Below are 23,903 nucleotides of genomic sequence, written 5' to 3' on the forward strand. Positions count from 1 at the left end.
GGAGTTCTATGCTCTTCTTATTCTCCTTGTTTCTAGGACACCATGGTTGGGAGGACGGGTTGTCCCCCCCCCCCCCCCCCATCTCTCACACTGCCTCTCTTATCCTTTTATACGGGCATTTATCCTCTTACCAGCGTCCATGTGTAAGCTCAATTCCCTAGGATTTAAGACTTGTCCTGTCAGCCCATACCTAGAGTGGTTAGGGGTGATTGTAAAAGTTGAAGAGCATGGCTCTGTCAGGTGCAGAGTATTGAATGACAGTAATGGTAGCTTTCCCTTCGTCCTTGGTCGTTATACTATCCAGCGTCTTCTTCTCTATTGACATAGATATTTTAGATTTTTTCCCAAACTGTTCATATACCGTCTTTGCCCTTTCTTCCAGGGGGACCTTGGATATGCCGAGGACAGAATCATCCTCGGCTATGTCTCAAGACTATTTGGACTTTTATTATACATCCTCGGCTATACCCTTCCTCGGCTCGAGCCTTGGGCCCCAATGTAAAAATAGGCCAGGGCCACAAATTATTGGGCCCCACAATAGCCCCTCAAAATCCTGCTGTCCGACCTCTTGGTCGGAGAGGAGGGTTTTGGTGATGCCAAGCCTTTATTACGGTTCGTTTAGCTCTGCCCTTCATTAATGTTGGTGTCTCTTCATCTGCTTAGGAAATGCGTCGGGTTACGAGACATTCTTCTAGATTTACACACGATGCGCTCCTATCGTTTCAGTGTACGAGGCGCGTCTTTAATAAATTTCCTTTATGAGGCCAATCAAATCTGACAGTTACAGATGACATTGGGGAGTTGAACAGACGCTACCTTACTTGCAGATCTTCTTGGAGATATGTACTGATTAAATGCCACTGAATTCACCTTCCATATAAGAATCCAAACGAGAGGGTATTCCCTTCGCGTAAAGACTCTTTAACCTTCCTAAAGCCTCAACCCTCAAGCTATGCTCAAAGTCTTCCTTATCAGCATAGCCAAAGCTTATAGTATGACACATTTGAAGTAGAAGTGGGGATGAAAAAATCATATCCTTCAGAAGCGTTCTGTCCCTCCGAAGCTTAAGATGGCTCGGTCAGGGCAGGGATGGCAGAGACTCAAGATACCTCTCATCCTCCCTTCAGCCAAAATCCGAAGCAGGGGCTCGTCGCATCAAACTTTTGGTGCGACTGAGCTGGGGTCACCCATTATCAGTACCAGCCGCTCTCTTATGAGCATAGCTAACATGGCACCAGCGTGTTAGGAGTCAGGACTGACGCAGGGACAAAGTATCCCTGCTTCTTCCTCTCTTCCTTCACTGGTGCCTCCTTTTGCCTCCTCTTCTTCTTCTTTCCCATCACCAGATCCATCCTGGTGCTTTTCCTTCTTCCTCTTCTTCTCCTCTTCCACCAAGGGAGGTCCTCCTCTCAATATGGGTGCTACTGGGGCAGAATTTGAAAAGACTTCGGAGCAGAGCTTAAAAAGACTTCTGGCTGTTTGTTTGTTTGTTTTTTTTTTTTTTTTTTAATTGTTTTTGTAATTCGTTTTCTATATAGGCCTGTTTAAGCCCTTCATTATACGCTGTAATACCTCTTTATATTAATAAAAGTCAACATTGCTTTATTTTGTATATTATACCTCTTCTTTCTGAAATGGTTATGCTGTGAATAGACGTACTACCATATGACTTCTTTTTTATTTTTATATTCTGAACGATGCTTAGGGCCGAAATCCCAGTTAATAAAAAGACCTTGCTCTGTGCTTTTTGAAACTATCCGGCATAATAATACCGATTTGAACAAATGATACTTAGGGCAGAAACCTTTACTAAGAAAAAAGAAAAAGATATTATGATGAGCTTATTAAAGCTGTCTGGCATAATAACGCCAACCTGAGAAAACAATACTTAGGGTCGAAATCTCTTACCAAGAAAAAAGATGTTATTATGAACTTATTGGAGCTATCGTGTACAATAAGACCGACCTGAATACGGGTTGTATACCCCAAACTCGAACAAGATGATGGCTGAATGCTCGGTGCCGTGTAGGAAGTAATCATCCGAGGATATATAACCCAAAATGAACAGCCCCTGCAGGTCGCTGAGTAATAAGGCGTTTCGCCATCTTCCTAATGACCTTCATAGCTTTAGCCTTTTCTGGTATTTGGTCCGAGGACTGAGCGACTTAGAATTCTTCTTAAGTAGCTGACTTTTCCATAGGTTTGAGTCCGAGGACCATGCAATACCTTGGTTCTGTCCAAGACTTGATTTTTTAAGTAGTTGGTTTTCCCATAGGTTTGAGTCCGAGGACCATGCAATACCTTGGTTCTGTCCAAAACTTGATTTTTTAAGTAGTTAGTTTCCCTATAGGTTTGAGTCCGAGGACCATGCAATACCTTGGTTCTGTCCAAAACTTGATTTTTTAAGTAATTGGTTTCCCCATAGGTTTGAGTCCGAGGACCATGCAATATCTTGGTTCTGTCCAAAACTTGATTTTTAAATAGTTGGTTTCCTCATAGATTTGAGTCCGAGGACCATGAAATACCTTGATTCTGTCCAAAACTTGATTTTTTAAGTAGTTGGTTTCCCCATAGGTTTGAGTCCGAGAACCATGCAATACCTTGGTTCTGTCCAAAACTTGATTTTTTAAGTAGTTGGTTTCCCCATAGGTTTGAGTCCGAGGACCATGCAATACCTTGATTCTGTCCAAAACTTGATTTTTAAGTAGTTGGTTTCCCCATAGGTTTGAGTCCGAGGACCATGCAATACCTTGGTTCTGTCCAAAACTTGATTTTTAAGTAGTTGGGGGAATTAACCCCTCAGCTATGGCGTGGGACCTTGGTTTAGGGGGATTAGCTCCTCGGCCAAGCCCCTAGAACCATCCGTGCTACTGACGTTACGAAGCGCAGCCCCTAGTGAAGAAACGTAGCCCCTAGTGGAACTTTACGCTAGAACACTACATCCGGCTGTTGTAAATGATGTGAGGGATTGTCTCAACCCACCACCTGTGCCAAGACACAAGCCTTTCTCACAGACGGTGCCAATTGTAAGGACTCAATTTGTAACGACCCAAAATGATGTTGGGTTCACACATAAAAAGGCCCAAATAATATCACTTATAGAGCGTGGGTTTAAAAGGCTAGGTCTTGGTCACCGGACGGTAGTTTGGGTTGGCTCCGATCAGTGAATCTCGTCCGAGGAGTCTGGGGAGTTCTATGCTCTTCTTATTCTCCTTGTTTCTAGGACACCATGGCTGGGAGGACGGGTTGTCCCCCCCCATCTCTCACACTGCCTCTCTTATCCTTTTATACGGGCATTTATCCTCTTACCAGCGTCCACGTGTAAGCTCAATTCCCTAGGACTTAAGACTTGTCCTGTCAGCCCATACCTAGAGTGGTTAGGGGTGGTTGTAAAAGCTGAAGAGCATGGCTCTGTCAGGTGCAGAGTATTGAATGGCAGTAATGGGCTAATGGCAGCTTTCCCTTCGTCCTTGATCATTATACTATCCAACGTCTTCTTCTCTATTGACATAGATATTTTAGATTTTTTCCCAAACTGTTCCTATACCGTCTTTGCCCTTTCTTCCAGGGGGACCTCGGATATGTCGATGACAGAATCATCCTCAGCTATGTCTCAAGACTATTTAGACTTTTATTACACATCCTTGGCTATACCCTTCCTCGACTCGAGCCTTGGGCCCCAATGTAAAAATGAGTCAGGGCCACAAATTATTGGGTCCCACAATAGAAATTATTGGGCCCCACAACAATAATTTGTAAAAATATCGTAAAATAATTTGTGATTATAACATTACACATCTATATATGGACAAAACTTAATTACAATGTTTTTTCGATTTCTTTCTTAAAAGTTTTTTTTTTCCGAGAAGTATATTTTTAATTAAATAACAAAGCCAGAATATATAAAGTCAAAAAAAAATTAAAAAAAGAAAAAGCAAAACGAACTTACATTTCTGCCCTTTAAAACAGCCCTATAATTGACTGCCACATTCGTCACCTCACCACTCGCTCTATCCACTTTCAAAGACAAAAACAAAAACACACAAACACAAAACACTCCTTCCTGTACTTTAAAATGTCAAATTGCTTTAGCATCGCTAAGGCGTTTGAATGGTACCACCGGTACTCGTTCTCGAAGGCGGGTCTGCAGTCGACGACGACGGACCTCGGCGAAGGCACGGTGATGCACTGCTGGGCCCCGAAGGCCCACAACCCATCGAAGCCCAACCTCCTCCTGATCCACGGCATGGGCGCCAACGCAATGTGGCAATGGAACAACTTCATCTCCCATTTCGTTCCCCACTTCAACCTCTACGTCCCGGACCTGGTCTTCTTCGGCGAGTCCCGCTCGACCCGACCCGAGAGGTCCGAGGCATTCCAGGCCCAGTGCGTGATGGGCCTCATGGAGGCCCAAGGCGCGAGCAAGAACATGCGCGTGGTCGGACTCAGTTACGGCGGGTTCGTCGCGTACAACATGGCCACGCGGTTCAAGGAGCGCGTGGAGCGCGTCGTGCTTTGCTGCGCCGGGGTGTGCATGGAAGACCGAGACATGGAGGGAGGCCTGTTTAAGGTGAAGAGCGTGGACGAGGCCGTTAGTGTTCTGTTACCGCAAAACGCGGATAAGATGAGAGAGTTGCTGAGATTAACGTTCGTTAAACCCAATTTGAAGGCCCCTTCTTGTATTCTCAATGATTTCATCAATGTAAGTGGGTCCCTCCCCTCTTCAATTATTTTTGTTTTTTAAATTAGTTTAATATAATACTCTTTGGATTTTATTTTATTTTTGAGTAAATAATACTCTTTGGATTTTGTTCTGATTTTTTTTTGGGTACGAAATTTGGAGAGCTGTCTCTGTTTTGGCATTTTGTTTGTTTGTTTAGGTTAATTATTTTCTAAATTGTACTTTAGACGGCTTGCAATTTATTACAAACAATAAATAATGTGATCCTTCGTCACATTGAAGCAAACAACCCCCCACATTTACTATGGTTAGTTACGCAATTAGAGAAGTACCTATTAAATACCATTAACTCATTGAAAATGTTTGTTTATTTATTTTTTATGTTTTCTGTACCAAATGATATCTTTATTTATTTAGTTGGTTAATGGTAAGATTCCCACAAATATCGATAGAAAGGATATGTTGACTTGTTATAATTTTGGTATTGAAGGTGTTTATTTATTTATATATATATATTTTAAATTGGTTATTACTTATTAGATATGCTCCTCCTAATCCTCAAGCTCTAAGGCTGGGGAAATCAAAGGTCTTCGGGATAGAGAAAAGTGAGGAATAAATTAGCGGGGGCGAGTATAAAGAAAAGTATTAAAAAATTATAAATACACAAAATTATTGTTCTTAAATACATTAAGATGCAATCATTTACCAATAAAGACAGAAACAAAAACAAAAACAAAAAAAAAATGTTTTTTTTAATACTAGGCTGGCTAGGATATATATATATATAAATATATATATATATTTTTTTTTTTTTTTTGTTGAAGTTAGAGCATTCATAATGGTGGTGTCTTAAAAAATTACTTTTTTTTATTTTATCACCTTACTTTACAATACACCTAATATCAAATGTTCTATGTTTTTTACACTCCATTTAAAATAATATAAACAACTCATTAAAATAATAAAGGAAAAGAGAGAATTTGAGTTTTTTAATTGAAGGAAGATATATAATCTTAATAAAATATTGTATTTTATTTTTGACAAATTGCTACAATCAACTAGTATTTATACCAGTTTAATGTAGTTGAAAAAAAATTTAGCTTTAACTTCTCCAATAACACATGATTTTTTGGTTTTTTGGTAGTAAAATAGTTTTTTTTGCTAAAATACAATCACTATTATGAATATTTTTATTGTTTCTATTAAGTTTTTGGGTTGAATAGTTGCTATTTAGATGAGACTAGCTAAGTTTATTGAGGAAAAAAAGACCCAACTAAAAAATTAAAATATATAATAATTATTATATAAAAAAAAAAAAATTTGGACCCAAGGGAGCCCAGGCCCCTTGGGCCCCAACCTGGGTCCGTCCCTGGACTAACGGGTATGGCTTCTTTGCTAAGATTTTATTGTTGGCATAAAAGAGAGGCCTTTATATCCACAGCCAAGTGGTTCTTTTAATACGGTTTAAACTTTAAATGCTTTATTGACCATTGTCAAAGAAAAGAAAAGGCAGGGACGCAACAAATATCCACTGAGCTGAGTTAGATGCCCATGGAAGCAACCGACACAGTGACACTCCTTTTCACAATGTCTTTGTTAGAGATGAGGTAGAGGTGGCGCACTATCAACCATTAGGAATCCTCATTATTATGTTAATTAATACTAGCTTTATCCCCATATTTAATTTTGTATTATAACGGGACCAACAAGTATCATACTATCTCATTAATTTTGTTTTGTCTAGTGATATTTATTATTCAATTAATAAATTTATATGTATGATATTAAAATACGAAAAGAAAACTTGATATTTAAGCATTTTATAGATAACACTGTATTCTATGCACATCAGTTTTGAAGGGAGTAAGTTATAAAAGTTGTAACTTGAACCTATCATGATATTTATGTGCCACCAAAGTGGACCCTTTTTTGTGCTTGTGCATATAGGATGCATCTTCTGCAACTGGTTTCCTTTGAAGTTAGACTCTAAAGCTGTCTCTAAACAGTTCCATTTTTCTGAGTATCTAATATATATATATATATATATATATATATATCTCAAAGCCTCTAAAATGCTACTGAGCTTATTTGTCTTGATATGATTGTCCAAATCTTCTCCCTGGGTCTGGGTAGTGTAATAGTAGCAAGGACTGGGAATTGTTCTTGTGACATGAAATATTTATTTGGGGGTAATCCAAAATTGACGGACACAAGTTGATAATATTTGGCGACAATTCATCTCTAGTTTTAGCTTAAACTTTTTGTGTTGGTAATTGCTTGCGCTGGCAGGTGCTGGGTAAAGAACACTATGAAGAGCAGAAAGGATTGATTCACGCGTTACACAAGGATAGGAAATTGTCTGATCTTCCCAAGATAACCCAGGTTATTACATATTACATGTTATACAATCACCGTAGCTTGGTTTCTGTATATATTTCTAACCTCTTTTCTGAGAATATTTTATAGGCATATATAACTTCTTCTTCATGCAGCCTACATTGTTAATCTGGGGAGAAGAAGACCAGGTATTCCCGCTGGAATTGGCACACAGATTAAAAAGGTAGATATGAAGAACTAAATAAGTTCAATAATATCATTCATCCTTTGATTTTCTCTAACCTATATCGGTAGTTGTGTATTTCAGAACACTTTTACATTCTATTGTCATGTCCTCATCAACCAAGTTGGTATTTGTATTGCCCTTCGAACTCATCGGTTGTTTTTAAGGTTTGGGTTTTGACATAATCTTCCCCACCATACAGGCATTTGGGTGAGAATGCGGAACTAGTAATCATGAAGAATGCAGGGCATGCAATCAACGTTGAGAAACCCAAAGAGATGTGCAAGCACATAGAGTCTTTTCTCATGGATATACCTCCTCCACCTAAGCAACATAACCACAACAATGGCCACAAGGTAGACTAAATGGTCTACCTGAAATGGTGTAGAGAATTCAGGAATGTATGATTTCTCAGTTGAACCTACATTTTTATGATACTTGATTGTGTGGTTTTGTATAAACATGGACGCTATGAAGTTTAGTTAAAAGTACTCATTAGTTATTACTTATTATGAGGTAAGAGGTAGATAAGCGTATATCAATGCAAAAAGTATATTAGCGATTATCGTCACAACTGGAAAGTTAGAGGCTTAGAATCTGATTCCAGAACATTTGCAAAAGATGTGAACCCTTTGAAATTTCTTTTTAAAAGATTAGAGACTACTGTTGGTTGAGAAATTAATGATATATTCACAACATTTTCGTAACAAATTTTAGGTGGAATCAGTAACAACATATATCTTAGAATTGTTATGAAAGTGTTGTAAAAATATTGTGGATGTAACATATTACATCATTTTATTAGAAAAAATATGAAATTAAGCTAGAATCCTAGATTTTGTCTTGGTTATGGTTGATTAAGTTTTTGGCATTGTGGTCCTTGGGGAACCCCCCTTTTCCTGTTTTCCCTTTTGCTTTCTCTTTATTTACCTATCCTATTTTAGGAGGGAATTCAAGATGCAACAATAAGACCAAAGGCCCCATTGAGACTAAACTCTTTAAATAAATAAATCAATAAACTCTTACCAATTAGAGTCCAAGACATTCTATTATAAGATGTAGAACCTCTCTTTATCTAAGTGACGAGGGACTTAGTTTTTGATTTAGTTTTCTCTCACCTCACCCCACTTAAGAGGTTTTTTTGGCTTTTTGAATCCTCTATTGTTTCAATTTGGATCAGTAAGCTTGGAAATTTGGAAGTTCAAGTGGTTACAATTTAAACAATGCTAAAAACACAACTTTTTCACAACTTATTGTAATAATAAATTGTGATTCATATATTACTTCTGTATATTTATCATGTATCAATCATAGTATTTGATTATATGTTTAGTAGCGTCATTTGAATAGCTTTTTAGCTTATTTGTTGTCACTGTTCACAGACATCAAATTTTATCTTCTTTTTTAAGGTATAAGTATATTACAATTAAGCTTTTAGGTGGAAAAAAAAAAAAAAAAAAAGCCTAAATTCTCTTACGCCACATTATCAAATTAAAAGAAAAAAGAAAAAGCACTTAACGCCACAGCAACAATGAAAAAAGCTGGTAGAAAATTTGGAGTCAGTGGTGGTAACGTTTGCTTTGGAACATAGCAACTATTCCAGGTGTACGGTTCACATTCATACACGGAGGATGCTTGAGCGTTAGCTGCCTTTATTCCTTTTCTTTTTCATTGGATAAATTTGGCCTAGTCTGTTTAATTACCACTTTTGCACACAAAAAAGTACTAGTTCAGACACATCAGAGTCTCACTACAACTTACAAGAGCTACTTGCTCGGTTCAGCTAAACTGCGAAGCCGAATATCAGGCCTGCCAACAACCCAAACCAAATGTTCCCTGCAACATTATGAAAGATAAATAAGAAACAAAGAAATTACACAGACTCTCTAGGTCCACTTGAGATTAACATAAAAGCAAACTTTTAGTTAAGCCACAATTTGCATATAACCTATCTATTTTGTATGTTTCAAATGCTAACAGTAACGGAGCTAGGATTTTAGTATAGAGAAGACAAAATTAAAAGACGATATTAAAAATGAAATTAATCTAAAAAATATTAATCAACAATAATAACAAAATAAATAAACAATTGTAAGCAAATATAAATATATATTTCATATTATTAAAATAAATAAACAAAAATAACCAATTCATAACTACTAAAAAATTTACAAATTGATGGAGTAAAAATGTGAAAAGTAGTAAAATTTATAGTATCTTTAACATCATTCAAGGATAAAATCCTGTGAAAAGCATCATAAATAGTGAAAATTGTGTAAATAATGATATAAAATAAAAAATAAAAAATAGTGAAATAGGTGCAATACGTAGGACAAGACAAAAGCTACTTATAAGAATACTGAAATTGGTGAAAAGCCTAAATGGTTTGGTGTTTGAGAACTTTTTTTGTGTCAGAGTCACTTTCAACCTAGTAGAACTCTTTTTTTTCTTTTTTTTTCTCCATGTTAGTAAGAGCCTCACCAACAGACTCGGCATCTCCAAATTTTGGAGAGAAAAACCACTATTCACACAAAAAAAACCCCTCCAACAGACTCGGCATCTCCAAAATTTTTTTTTTTTATAGATTTGCTACAATAGCTCTCCAGGTATAGAGAGCATTGTAGCAATCACTGTAGCATATATAAAGAATATTTCCCCTTAAAATAATACCAGTTGAATTAAAAAAAAAAGACTTTTTTCTCTTTCCTCCCTTTCTCTCTCCTCTCACGGCTACAAACACAACCGTCTTTCTCTCAAACATCTCTAAACTCAAGCATAATCAAAATAAAAACTCAAAAACATAATCTTAAAATTAATCAAACCATAACAATAAAAGCAAAAAAAGAAGAAGACACAAGCCATCTACCATCTGGGTTGCGTTGGGGAGGAAGACAAGCGGCGGCGGCGGAGGAGCAGAAGGTGCAGAAGCACAGAGAGCGGAGCGAAGGCGCGGCGAAGCGGAGCCATCTAACCCATCTATTCTTTCTCTCTCTACCTCCTTCTCCGTTTCTTATCACAGAGAGAGTTGGATAATGTTTTGGAATCAAGTAGAAAAAGAAAAAAAAAAAAAAAAAGAGTAGAGAAAGAAAGAGGGAGGGAGGTTCTAGAATGAAGTGGAAACTGGAAAGTAGAGAAAACAAAAAGGAGAGGATGGAGATAATGGGTATACGTGTGTGGTGGAGAAAAATCAAGGGATAAGAAAAAGAAAAAAAAAAGGAAACGTATGGATGATAGAAAGAAAGAAAAGAAAAATACAATTTAAAAATGCTACTACAATATTTTCACAATAAATTTTAAGTAATAGATTGTTATTAGCTAATATTGATGAGTAAAAAAATAATTTCAGTGGTGGGTTCAAATTAGAACTAGTAATAACTTTTCACATAAGATTTTGATGTGATTCTTGTGAAAGTATTGCGAAAAATGTTGTGAATATAACACTTTTTATTGAAAAATATAATTGTTAGGAATGAATATAGGAAGAATAAATGATGATAAAAAAAAAAATAAAGAATGAATGAAGAAATAATATTTAAATGAAATAGAGAATGGGATAAAAAATTTGTTGGAAAATGTATTTGAAAGAGTTAGTAACTAAAAGGTAAAATGCACTGTTCACTCTCCAAATAGGCAAAAATTTGGAGAGACTGCTGGTGATACTCTAAGTAATTACTTTAGACTACTAATGCTAGAAAATTTTAGGAGGAGTCAGGGGGCAGGTGCCCCCCTCTGGCTTCGCTAGTGGTGGCTAGAGCCTTTTCCTTATATGGTATATACGCATGTAATTTGGATTGAGATCAAGTGGGTATTGCATCTGATGCAATTCTTATAAATGATTGAAATTGATAGTTACAAAAAGCAACTTTCAATCTCAACCATTGATTTAAAAAAAAAAAAAAAAAAAAATCTCAACCATTAATTAAAAAGTGCTAAGAAAAAAGAAGTAAAAAGTGAAAAGTGAAAAAAAATTGTGAGAGGGATAAAGTGACTTGCACTGGATCCTAATCCTAGCAAATTCTGCTACGAATAACAAAAAGCTTGAAATAGTAGGTTTGCTTCAAGGCTAAGCACCTAGTGCACTGAATAAAGCAATAATCACAACACACACACGCACACCAAAAAAAAAAAAAAAAAAAAAAAAAAAAAAAAAAAAAAAAACCGACCTGTTGCAAAAGAAGCAGTGCTCCAAAATTGCTCCACATTCTGACCGTATAAGTTATTACTGTAGCAATCCGTTGTTGAATTATATCCATTCTTGCAGACACAGACAAACGAATTACTTGGTGGCGCATACCCACAAATACCATCACTCATCTCGCACGAATTACATTTGCTATCAATAACGCTATTATCCAATATGTCATTGATATATTTCAAGGCCACCCCATATTCCCAATGTGAAGGGTCAGTTGGGTAGTCTCCTAATGACACCACAGACGAGTACCCATCACACTTTAATTCATCCAATTCCAATTCTCCTTTACCATTAAAGTTCGCCGGCGCGTACACGCAACACGTATTCGTAGACGGGAACAACGGCAAGCCGAGGGAGACGACGGCCGGGCACGTGTAGAGTGAATCACAGAGGTGAACGCTTGAGGGGTCACATATGGGGGTGTTCTTTAGGGTTAAGGAAGACGTAGGGGATGTGCATGAAATGAGAATGAAAGTTGATGGGCCTAGCTGAAATGGGCTGGACCAGTCTAGGCCCAAATTGGAGGAGTGGTGCATGGATGTGCATGTTGACATGTCTTGGGGGGCTATGGTTAGAGAGGAAGTTTTGTAGTCTATGGAGGTGATTGGGTATGAGCCAGTGTGGGTGGCGAGGAGGAGCTGGTCTCCGCCGGGTGTACAGGTTACATAGGGCTGGAACCGTGGCGAGCCGCAGCCGCAGCCGGTGCCAAAGGGGTACTTGATTTGGACGGAGCCGCAGGAGCTTTGACATGCTGGGTTTGGAGCTATGGTTGGCTTTGGTGTGAATGGAATTATCACGAGGAAGAGGAGAAGAAGAATGTGGAGATCCATATTAGCTTAATTAATTTGATTGATCTCTTTCTATGGCTCTCTCTTTTCTGATGAGGGAAAGTGGTGGTGGATGGTTTAGCCTAGTTGTGTTAGTTACTGGTCTGAACACATTTCAAGAATATAAAAAGCGCACCAACCACAAAAAGAACCATGAGCCATAAAAATGAATAGAAAGTTTTCTTTATCTCTTCTCAAACTTTTTCATTTATACTATTTTTTTTCTTTTTACTGTTTGGACTGTTGCACATCTTCAATTAACTAGAAATTGCTTTTTTGCATGCTTGATTTATTAAAGGGTAATAATTGTTGCACGTAGTGTGTTATACACGATTATATTTTTTAAATTAAAAACGTGAGTTAAAGTCATGTTTTCAATTTATAAAAAAATTATATACACTGTGTGTAATAAACACTACTCTTTATCAAATATGACTCTTAAGTGGTTTAGCAAATACTGTACCTTAGCTAGTTATGATTTATAGATAAACTTCAACCTCCCCACCCCACCCCCTTTTTCTTCTCTCTCTCTAACAAAGCTTTAACCTCTCTTACTTTGCCTAATGGGAGTATTTTGGAGTTTGGTTTCTAGCTGTGAAGCAAAGCACAAACCAAAAATTGGAATCAAATTAATAGCCTTATTGTAAAGTAGTTCGAATCTATTCTATATGTAATGGTTATTAGTTATTACAATATCAATTCACCTTTGATTTAACACATGTAATGGTTATGGCATGGTATCTATACTAAAGGCATAAAGGTCCAGTGGGAAAAAGCAAAAGAAGGCATAAAGTATTTGTGTGAAAGTAAGGGGAAAACTTCGAGAGAAAGATTTAGAAATAAAAATAAATAAAAAATCCGACCTGCCGGATTTGAACCAGCGACCTAAGGATGACAATTGATCTCAACTACAGTCCTCCGCTCTACCAACTGAGCTAAGGTCGGTTGTTGATATTTCTGCACATAATTAATTAATAAAGGTTCTATTTAGGTAAAATGACTAAAACAGGCATGCATGAGTTAATATTGGGGACACCGGCTCTATTATTAGCAGTTATAACTTAAAATAAGTTCAAAAGAGTAGGCTAATTAGCTAAAGAGTAAAATTTAAGTACAATATTTAGATGCTGTTCTTTACATTCTCTTTTTACTACGATGTAGATTTTTTTTTCATAAGATGAAAATGTATTTTTTAATGAAATAACTATATAATTGAATATTAAGAGAATAATTTAAAGAATAGTATCTAAGATACTGTATCTAAATTTTGTCCTTACATAAAATAGAATAGGGTGATGACTGATGCTACAAGCCGTCAATCAATTATCACTTACAATTATAAATTATTATTATTATTTTTTTTTTTGGATTTAAAACTGTAAAGGAATTAGATGATTCAATGGGATGAGCAGCATGAGCTCTTATACTTCCAACTGAAAAACCAAATAGTTGGACAGGGGTGGTGTTGAACTGTTGTTGATGTCACTGTCCATAGAGTGGGTTAAGACAAAAGAGAGCAAACTCAAATTCCAACTAGCCTCAAATAAGACCTCGGCCACAAACAGACCATCCTCACCCCTATAGGGCCTTCTCTAAGTTATAAGTTCTGAACAGTTTCTAACGCTACGTTCGTAAGAATAACAAAATGAAAAAGAAAAAAAAAGAAATGAAAAAGGGTCTTTTAATTTATTTTAGGGCCATAGAGAGACACGTTTATGGTGTTTTAAAAACTTGTTAAAATTTTCTTTTAAAAATAATGAAAATGCAAAGAGTTATAGGAGTCATTTGGTAAAAGAATTCTAATAACGATGTTTGTATTTTTTGGAAATATGTGTAGATAAAAAAATATGTGAAAATATATGTAATGTTGTTTAAATACTGAAAACTGTTGTTTAAACAACAGTAACAAACGGGCCCATAATTTTTAAAAACTCTCTTATGATTGACCTCACAATTTTTCCAGTTCTTTTTTTTTTTTTTTTTTTTTTTTTGAGAAACAAGACTTTGCATTTCAATCAGTTAGGCCAATAAAGTCGGCCTCTAATACAGAGGTAATATCTGGTGGTACATCTTCCATCCAGACTTGATAATGGGAAATAGAGTTTGCTCTCTTTGCTAAAGCATGAGCTACAGTATTACAATGCCTGCGAACATGGGAATAATGTATCTCTGAGAAACAAGAGGCAAGATACTGTATATCTTGAACTAAATGACCAAAATGGGATAAAGTGTACGAATTGTTTTGGAGGGCTGTGATGAGAACTTGCGAGTCTCCTTCAAGAATCACTCGATCAAAACCTGTCTCCAAAGCCAAAAGCAAAGCTCTCCTGGCTGCCATTGCTTCAACCTTAATGGCCGTGAAGGGAAGCGTAGCTCTTTCGGTGAGTGAGACCATAGCTTGACCCTCGGAGTTCCTAAGAATCACGCCCAATCCAGCACACTGCTCTGCTGCAAACAACGCTCCATCAAAATTCAGTTTGTAAAGTGGACGATCCGGAGGAAGCCATCTTGTTGGTTGGCGTCTCACTGGTATAGTGTGAACTGGATTGTGGAGTGCAAATTTCCGCAACCTTTCCTTAGCTTGATGCAGCACCTGATCAAGGGAGATGACTGCTTTTCTAAGTCTGAGGTTATTTCTACAATTCCATAGAGTCCAAATCACCATGGAAAAGAGAGCCGGGTCCCTGTTATCTGCAAAAACACAACCAGTTAGATCAATAAAAGTTGCTGCCTGGCGAAGACTGTCGTGATTCCACAGAGGAACTTTGTTCCACAAGTCCGACAGCTTTGGACAATGGAACAGAGCATGGCACACGTCTTCATTGGCTTGCTGACAGCTTTCACACGTACTGCTAGTGATGATTTTTCGTTGAACCAGGTTCGTCTTAGTAGGCAAAGAATTTTTTGTTGCTCTCCAAACTAAATTCCTCACCTTACTCGGAACCGGTAAACTCCAAATCGCTTTCCACAGAGGTTTGAGTTGATCAGTATTTGACTGACCCGATTGCAAGTTCTGAGCTTCGAGCTGCAAAAATTTATATCCAGATTTTACTGAGTATTCTCCAGTAGGATTGAAGGGCCAAAAGAGCTGGTCAGGTTGAACCGTGTGACTGAGGGGAATTTTTTTAACCATTTCAGCTTCAAAATTCAGCAGGGTGGTATCAATAACTTCCACTTTCCATCTTCTATTTTCTTGATCAATGAATGAACTAACCTTAGCATCAGCCAGGCTTGCCACACACGGGGATACCACCTTAGGTGCAAACTTATTGGGAAGCCAACGCTCCCCCTAAATAGCTGCAGATTTTCCATCTCCAATCCGCCAGATTGCCCCCTTTTTTATTACTTCTCTGCCTCGTAGAACACTCTTCCAAGCATAAGATGATGAGCTTGGGTTAGTCGCCTCCATGACTGAACTATGGGGGAAGTATTTAGCCTTAAATACTCTATAGAAGAGCGAACTCTTGTCATGCAGCAGGCGCCAAATCTGTTTAGCTAGCAAGGCGTCGTTAAATTTGGAGAGGTCTTTAAACCCCATTCCCCCTTGAGTCTTTGGCTTGCACAAGTCTTCCCACTTAATCCAGTGTATTTTTCGGCTATCTCCTCTTTGGCCCCAAAAAAATTTTCTGATTAAACCTTCTATCTCATGACATAAACCAACAGGTAGTTTAAAGCATGACATTGTATAGGTCGGTAAGGCTTGGGCCACAGCTTTAATCAGAACCTCACGGCCGGCTTGGGAAAGTAGTTTCCCCTCCCACCCTTGCAAATTTTTCCATACTCTTTGTTTAATGTTATCAAAACTTGCCTTCTTTCCTCGGCCTATAAAGGATGGTAGTCCTAAATATTTTTCGTATTGTTGGACCACTTGCACCCCTAAAGCGCCTTTAATGGAATCTTGCATAGCTTGAGACGTGGATTTGCTAAAAAAGAGTGTGGTTTTTGAGCGATTGATTTTGCCCGGATGCTCGCTCATATATGGCTAGTATTTCCAAAAGCTTTTGGCATTCATTGTCATTTGCCCCACAAAAAATGAGGCTATCATCTGCAAAGAGTAAATGAGTTAGCCGAGGCCCGCTTCTACAAATGGATACTCCCCTTATATCTCCCAGGGTCTCAGCTTTCTTCAACAAGCCATGAAAGCCCTCAGTGCACAAGAGGAATAAGTATGGTGAAAGGGGGTCGCCTTGACGAAGCCCCCTAGTAGGTGTGATATCTCCATGGGGTTCCCCATTGATTAAAACCGAGTATGTGGCTGTGGTAATACATTCCATCATCAGTTTAATCCAGGACTCTGCAAATCCCATTTTCTCCATCACTTTCCTCATATATAACCATTCGACCCTATCATAGGCCTTACTCATATCCAGTTTCAGAGCCATATAACCTGTGGTACCTGCAGAGTGATTTCTCATATAGTGCAAAGTTTCAAAAGCCACCATAATATTATCTGAAATTAAGCGTTCCGTCATGAAAGCGCTTTGATGTTCAGAAATAATATGTGGTAAAAAAATTTTCAACCTGTTTGCCAAAACCTTAGAAAATACTCTGTATAAAACATTGCTTAGGCTAATAGGCCGATATTGTGAGACATACTCCGGATTTTTAACTTTGGGGATAAGGGTGATAAAGGAATGGCCAAGAGCACTAGGAAGACTACCAGTATTTAGATAGTGTAAGATAGCTTCAATAACATCATTACCTACTAAAGACCAATAGTTTTGATAAAAGAGTGGAGGCATACCATCCAGGCCGGGTGATTTGAGGGGTGCCATCTGTTTTATTGCATCTTCCACTTCCTGTGATGTAAACGTTCCTGTCAACTCCTTATTCATGTCTTCGGTCACTGTGATGGGTGTTTGTTCAAGGATGTCATTAAAGCCATTTGGATTGCTTGATGTAAAAAGGTGTTGATAAAAGCCCACAATTGTATCAACCACACGGCCTGGGTGAGTTGTCCACTGCCCATCTGCATCATATAAACCTTTCACATAATTTCTTCGACGTCTTTGAGTGGCTTTACTGTGGAAAAACCGAGTGTTTTTATCACCGTCTTTCAACCATTGAATTTTAGACCGTTGAGCCCACATTTGAGCCTCACGATCCAAAAGTTTATTAATCTCGACCTCAAGCTGCTTCATACGTCCATCACTTCCTCCTTGCATGGCTCTTTTTTCGGCTTGCACAAGTTGTTTCCTTTTCTTCTCTAACTCCCTATGTACGCTCCCAAAACACTGTTTACTCCATTTTGTTAATTCCAGCCCACACCGATCCACTTTCTTCAGAATTTTTTGCCCACCATTTGCATCATATGTATCCTTCCACATTGCTTCTATCGTCTCCCCACAGCCTTTGTCGGTCATCCACATTTGTTCAAACCGAAAAGGCCGGTTTTGTCTACAGTCCATACCGTCAGGTACTATCCATAGTGGCTTATGATTTGATGATGTAACATCAAGATGGTAGACTTTAGTATCTGGGAAAGTTTCCAACCAATCCGCCGTAGCTACTGCCCAGTCAAGGCGTTCCCAAACTGTGTAATGCGCGAAGTGTTTATGCCATGTAAAATTTGAGCCAATGAAACCAAGGTCCAGGAAACCATAGTCATCCAATACGTCTCGGAAAGCCTGCATCTGTGCATGAGGCCGAATCCTCCCACCCAATTTTTCAGATTGCCGAATTACTTCATTGAAGTCTCCTGCGCAAATCCAAGGTGCCGACCCTCTGGATTTTAAAGTTTTTAGGTGAGCCCATGCTTCATGTCTATTTTGTGTATCAGGTTCCCCGTAGAAACCTGTGAACCGCCATTCTTCTACCTTGCCCTTATTAATTAAAGTGTCAATGTGATACTGCGAGAAAGTCTCAATGTTCAAGTCAAAATCTTGCTTCCAAAAAATCACCAAACCCCCTGTCTTATTTCTTCGAGGGGCAATGAATTTATTTTTAAATTGTAACCGATCTTGAATCCGAATTAGCCTAGCTTCATCCGTCCATGTTTCGGCTAAAAACACAACGGAGGGATCTTTTGCCCACACCATGTTTGCGAGCTGATTTTCTGTACGTTGGTTCCCAAGCCCCCGACAGTTCCAACATAAAAGACTCATTGGTTTTGGCGGGGCTGGGAACCAGCCGCCGCCAATATCATTTGCTGTGCTTTGTCCACCTGAGAAACCAGTCTTCTCACTTTCAGTAACTCCGGTTGACTTTCACCATCTCTATTAATTCTCTTGGCCCCCACTGCCTCTTTCATGATTGTGTCCGACCCCCCTTCAGCTCTAGCAATCCGTTTCCACCTCCCCTCTTGTGGCACATTATAAGTGGACATGTCAGATAGAGGTGATAGAGTTTGTTGACTTGATGATTTGGCCAGAGCAGTACGTGTGTAGACTTTTGCTTGGTGAGGTCTCTTATCACTTGTACCCGATTCTAGGATGCTTTCCTTATTAGTAGTATGATCAGATTGCACTACCGTTTCCCTTATCAACTCAAACTTGCACAAGTCACGGTCTATATCCTGGATTTTTGCTTCAAATAACTCGTTTGCCACCTGTCGTTCCTCAAATATCGGGTTAGAAAAAATTGAATTTTGAGGAGTTGGCTGGTTCGAAATACCTGAATTGGAATGTCCCGCAATATCCTCCTGAATATCCGGGATTATGAATGTAGGCTGCCCTGGTTCCTCCCTTTCCGTTTCAGGCCTAATTATCTCCGGTATAGGGTCCTCCGTACGAACCACCATCACCGGCGGGTTCATAGTGGTCTTTGAGTGTGTCTTAGAAGAAGAAGCTCCAGTTTTCTTTGAATAGAAACTGGGGACGACCACCATGTTTTTCCTTGCTGCTGTGAACGGAGCTGCCTTCAACCATGGGCCAAATTGTTTTGAATCACTTGTCATCGTTCCTTCATTATCGATCCATAGTTCACAATCCTTGTCTGCATGCGTAAGACATCCACACCAGTAGCACAGATTTGGTAAGCGCTCGTATTTGAAAGAGACCCACTGTTCTTTGCCGGTTGCCATTGATATCACACGTCCCCTACACAAAGGTTGGGAGATATCCACAGTAACTCGAACCCTTATAAAACCATCCCCTTCCACTTCTGTGCCTTCTGGTACTTCACACACGGTAACAATGGCTGAGCAAATCTTTTCAGCCACCTTGCTGGTTCTGAATCTCCTTGGTATGTCATGGACTTGAGCCCAAAAAGTAACCAAGTTAAAATTCATGTCACATAAATCAGCATCCTTATCATAACGTTGTAGAGCCATTATGTATTTATCAAAACTCCACGGTTCCCTCGATAGGATTTTTTCCATCTCTTCTTTGTTATCAAAAGTAAACAGCACAATGTGATCTTCCTCTTTTTTGACTGTAAAGCCGTTTTTCGATCTCCATATCGGATTAAAAGTTTGCGCAATTGCGTCAATGTTGAGTGCACGTTTGGTATAGAATTTTGCAGCAATGGTGAACTGTGGTGCTGCTTCTTCCTCTTCCAAACGAAGGTCAGAACCCTCCTTATCCGATAGGGTTAGACAACTCCAAGCCTTGGTGAGATTGTCCATGTTTGTAACTTCAACAGGGGTCGTAGCGGATTAATACTCTGTTTCCCAAAAACCCCAGAAGAAATAACCCACAAAGCCTATGGTAACGTTGTTACCAAAGGTACAGAAGACACCTAAAAAAGGGACGGCGACTTCTACGACCTAGGAGAAAAAAGGAGAGCCTTTTTTTTCACTAGCGAAGAGAAACTAATATTTTCAAATTTTAGTCTACAAAAATAAGAGTTGGTTCTCCCAATTCCAGTTCATTTAGTTATATAAATATTTCGAGTACTATGCATGCGTTTGCCCAGCAATTAAGTTGTGTTTTGTTTTTTTTTTTTTTGGTGGGTTCTATGGCACTGTTTATGGACCACCAAACCCATGAAAAACGCAGCAATCAATCACTGTTATAGTATTTTGTGTTTTAAAAATTATTTTACTACAATATTTTTAACAATAAATTTTAAATTTTTTAAAAAATAAGTAGTATCCTAACGGACCTTCCACCTCAAACTAAAAAAAGAGTCATGGTATGCCACTCACCCAGTTTTTATTACCATGCCGATCATTATTTTTTATATTTTTTAATATGTTATGGTGTCAGGTACATCAAGTCACTTAATAAATTTTTATTTTTAATTGAATCAATGGATGACAAGCAGGGTTGACTAAATAAAATTTGAGATCTAAAAGACAACCATTTTAATGTGCGTTTTTATATTTAAATATAAATTATATAATACTTAGTTTTTTTTTTTTTTTAGAAAGTAATACTTAGTTTACTGTTCTATATATATAATTAAAAAATCATTATTCTTACTTTTTAATAAGACTAATTCACTTAATGGTGATTGAGTTAAATTTCCTCATTCAAGCAAAAAATAAAAATCAAATCTCTCTCTCTCTCTCTCCTAAATGGAAAAAAATAGGAAATGTTTTTCATATTTGGGGTATGTTTTGTGAATGAAACTTATTATTCTTATAATTATTTGGTATTACAATAAAAAGATTAATGCTTTGTAGTTCGAGTCAAATGAAAGGAAAAACGTGTTTTTAGTATATTTTTAGGATTGCAACTGTGGGGACTATAGCCCAAAATAATGTATTGGACTTTGGGCCTTGTCCGAGGACACTAACAAGTCCAAGGAGAAAAACACGACTTAGATTATCTACGTTACAAGTTTCGTTAGTGGGAGACAAAGAGAAGAAGGTCCGAGGAGGAACTCCTCCTCGGACACGGCAGACCCAGGCCAAGTGTATACTCAAGCAGTTGAAGTACGTCCCCTGAACACGTGAAAGGGAAGAAAACTCAAAATATCTAAGGAAAAGCTACCACCATCACATTAAATGCACTGCAGCTACTTTTCTGACCGCATTAATGTGGAGAAGACCCCTGAACAGTGTTGCCTTAACTACCGCAACTCACAGAAGACTGAAAGGGGTGTCTGATGGGATGGGTGCTCAAGTGGGGGTCCAGGTGATCAACAAGTGTAAGGCACAGATAATCAATAAGGGCCTATATAATGTGGAAAAACTCCCATGAAGAGGGGAGAGCAGAAAAAGAGAAGAAGAGAATACTATAGCATGTAAAATAACCCTAATGTGGTGATCTGTATTTCTAAGTAAAACTCTAGTCTCCTCGGACGGAAGGTCCTTTGATTATAATAGTTTTTATTCTTGTCTGATTGTTTCTTAACCCCATGCAAGCCGTTGCTCAACTCATCTAAACCTAGTTCTTTGACTCATACTTAACAAAATTCATCGTATTGGGCTTTTTGGACCAGGATTCCATACAGTTCGGGCTTGGGCTCCAAACTTTGTCCCTACAGCAACCAAACACAAAAAAAAAAGGTCAATTTTCCAACAATTTTTTTCTATCGAAATAAGTGGAATGCTCCAAACACAATAAGCGAGAGAGAATTTTGAATATTGATTTTCTCCATAAAAGAGATTGAACAATATCATTGAACTTAGGGTTGAAAACAAACTGAGTCGAGCCAAACAAAGTATTTAAAATTCATAATATGTTCATTTTATTTACCAATATATATATAGTAAACATCAAAACTAACAAAATCTATATCCCTTCAAAATTTGATGTTAATAATAATAACAACTAAGTTACAGATGAAATTATATAACTTGAGTTAATTAAGTAGTATAATTTTTATTTATGAACTTATAAAATTCATCAACTTTATATTGTTTAAAACTATATTAATTTTTACAACTAAAAATATCATTCATATTATCAATCATTTATAAATAATATGTTGATATCTGATGAATTTAGTTATAAAATTGTATAATTCTTTCTAAAGTTTGTGTAAATATATAAACATATAATATTATATATACTTATCTTGAATGCAATATGTTTATAAGCTTGAATCTATGTGTAAGGACGCAGTTTGAGTCCCTAACCCAAGTGATGGGTGGGTTTAGGCCCAAAAAACCCAATACAATGAATTTATAGAGAGTGAGTTGGAAAATTGGGCTTTAATGAGTTAGACAACAAGTAAAGTGGATCTCAATGACCAGAAAGTGAAGATAGACTAGTTTAATTTAAAGAAAATCATCCTCGGCACAATCCAAGGAGACTAGTTCTTATATATTTCTTATCAAGTTTGATTACAAGTTCAACTTTTGATTGCTACACTGTTTTTCTCTTAATTTTTCGATCTCCCTCTTTAGGGTATTCTTTCTATTTTATACTATCTTCCTTCTTTTCTCTTTACCCTCCACGTGTAGGGCAGATTGTTGGTGTTTGGTCTTTGTCCCATAAGTAATTTCCTGAAATTTCTGGTAGTAGCTGTAGGGCTAAAAATTATTGTTTATGTATTATCTCCACATTAATGCAGCCAGTTGGTTAGATGCAGAGCATTCAATACAGAGGTAGCAGCTTTTTCTCTAGATATTTTAGGACTTTCCTCTATTCTGTGCTTCTGTGATACTTATCCATATCAATAGAATCTCCTAGAACACTGCTCTGGATGATAGACTACCACTTCGAACCTCAGCTTTGCTCAGTCGGGGAGGGATTCATCCTCGGACTACCCTCATGGACCCATATGATCAAAACTAACCTCTTCACTTACTAACACAAACTCCTCTGATTATGTTCGCCCCTCTTCAGACTACTTCATGTCCTCGAATTGGGCCTTCGACCTAATATACACATAGACATATATATCGCTGGGCTTAACATCCCTACACTATTGATTAGCGTAAATCTTTGTGTATACAATTTAATAAAAATTAGGGCCTTCCTTGAGCCACACATCAAAGTTTATAGGAGCTCGGACTATTTAGTTTAGTATTATAGTTACTTTATTACAAGAGGTGGTATCTCATGTTCTAGCCATATGTGTAACAAAACACTTACAATACAATACTTGGGTCTCAACTTTCCTATTTTTGGGTTTGACTTTTTTTTTTTTTTGAGAGATTATTACAACATGCTGCTAATTCCGCAACTCAAACCCTTTCCCTCCTAGACCCCTAAGCACTTTATGCATGAGAGGTGCCGATTCAATAAAATTACAAATAACAACTTTGTTACAACTTTTTTTTTTTTGAGAAACTGCTACAAACTTAATTGTAGATCATTAACACCATTTTTATTTATTTTAATCATAAGCTACTATTTCAACGGTCAATAACCTTATAGATCAATTAACACCTTTGATATTTTCAATATATCCAAGATTTGTTGTAACTATAGAATTATGAAAAATAAAATCCCACCACTTCGAGCAATTGTCAAAAAAGTTGTCACCATCCTTATTATTCTGAACCAAAACAAGCTTCTTTGGTATCACTAGTTCACAATAGAAATAATTTGCAAAAATCTTTTACATTTCTATTATTCTTTTTTTTTTTTTTTGATCCAAGATTTCTATTATTTTATTTTATAACCAGCAGATAAAATATCATAAAGTTAGACCTGTCCACCTCTGGTCCAATAAAATATCAACATTTTGACAGACTAGTCTGAGAGAAGTCAGATCTCCAACCCAAGATCACAATCGAACGGTAGAGAAGCCGCAGAAACACGAAACAACTAGGTCGCAGAAAGCAACACATTAAAAACCCAA

At 37.5% G+C, this 23,903-nt stretch overlaps 2 protein-coding genes and 1 non-coding gene across 4 annotated transcripts; 1 reads left to right on the forward strand and 2 right to left on the reverse strand.

The window, feature by feature from the left end:
• Positions 1-3,998: 3,998 nt before the first annotated feature.
• LOC126732394 (uncharacterized) lies at positions 3,999-7,750 on the forward strand. Its single transcript, XM_050435217.1, has 4 exons — positions 3,999-4,702; positions 6,971-7,063; positions 7,174-7,241; positions 7,444-7,750. Exons 1-4 carry the CDS (start codon positions 4,076-4,078, stop codon positions 7,604-7,606), a joined length of 951 nt encoding a protein of 316 aa, XP_050291174.1. The 5' UTR covers positions 3,999-4,075; the 3' UTR covers positions 7,607-7,750.
• A 1,123-nt stretch (positions 7,751-8,873) lies between these two features.
• LOC126732395 (uncharacterized) lies at positions 8,874-12,414 on the reverse strand. 2 transcript variants are annotated; one of them, XR_007659465.1, is made up of 2 exons: positions 10,108-11,134; positions 8,874-9,077 (listed from the first exon to the last, which is right to left on the reverse strand). XR_007659465.1 is itself a non-coding variant. In XM_050435219.1 (2 exons), exons 1-2 carry the CDS (start codon positions 12,264-12,266, stop codon positions 9,025-9,027), a joined length of 915 nt encoding a protein of 304 aa, XP_050291176.1. In that variant the 5' UTR covers positions 12,267-12,414; the 3' UTR covers positions 8,874-9,024. The 2 variants fall into 2 exon arrangements, 1 of the variants encoding a protein (XP_050291176.1); XM_050435219.1 differs by lacking the exon at positions 10,108-11,134 and adding an exon at positions 11,405-12,414.
• Positions 12,415-13,120: 706 nt separating this feature from the next.
• TRNAY-GUA (transfer RNA tyrosine (anticodon GUA)) lies at positions 13,121-13,208 on the reverse strand. Its single transcript is given in 2 exon segments — positions 13,121-13,156; positions 13,172-13,208. It is a non-coding gene; the product is annotated as a tRNA-Tyr (tRNA).
• Positions 13,209-23,903: the final 10,695 nt, after the last annotated feature.

This window comes from Quercus robur, chromosome 6, assembly GCF_932294415.1.
Source record: "Quercus robur chromosome 6, dhQueRobu3.1, whole genome shotgun sequence".
NCBI lineage: Eukaryota > Viridiplantae > Streptophyta > Magnoliopsida > Fagales > Fagaceae > Quercus > Quercus robur.

What these genes read in the sequence shown, in the direction of transcription:
- LOC126732395 (XM_050435219.1), bottom strand. Translation starts at nt 12,266, where the DNA reads ATGGATCTCCACATTCTTCTTCTCCTCTTCCTCGTGATAATTCCATTC. An exon ending in CACTGCTTCTTTTGCAACAG is followed by an intron (nt 9,078 to 11,404) that starts GTCGGTTTTTTT and finishes ATAATGTTGCAG; the next exon opens with GGAACATTTGGTTTGGGTTG.
- LOC126732394 (XM_050435217.1), top strand. Translation starts at nt 4,076, where the DNA reads ATGTCAAATTGCTTTAGCATCGCTAAGGCGTTTGAATGGTACCACCGG. An exon ending in TTCTCAATGATTTCATCAAT is followed by an intron (nt 4,703 to 6,970) that starts GTAAGTGGGTCC and finishes TTGCGCTGGCAG; the next exon opens with GTGCTGGGTAAAGAACACTA. An exon ending in ATCTTCCCAAGATAACCCAG is followed by an intron (nt 7,064 to 7,173) that starts GTTATTACATAT and finishes TTCTTCATGCAG; the next exon opens with CCTACATTGTTAATCTGGGG.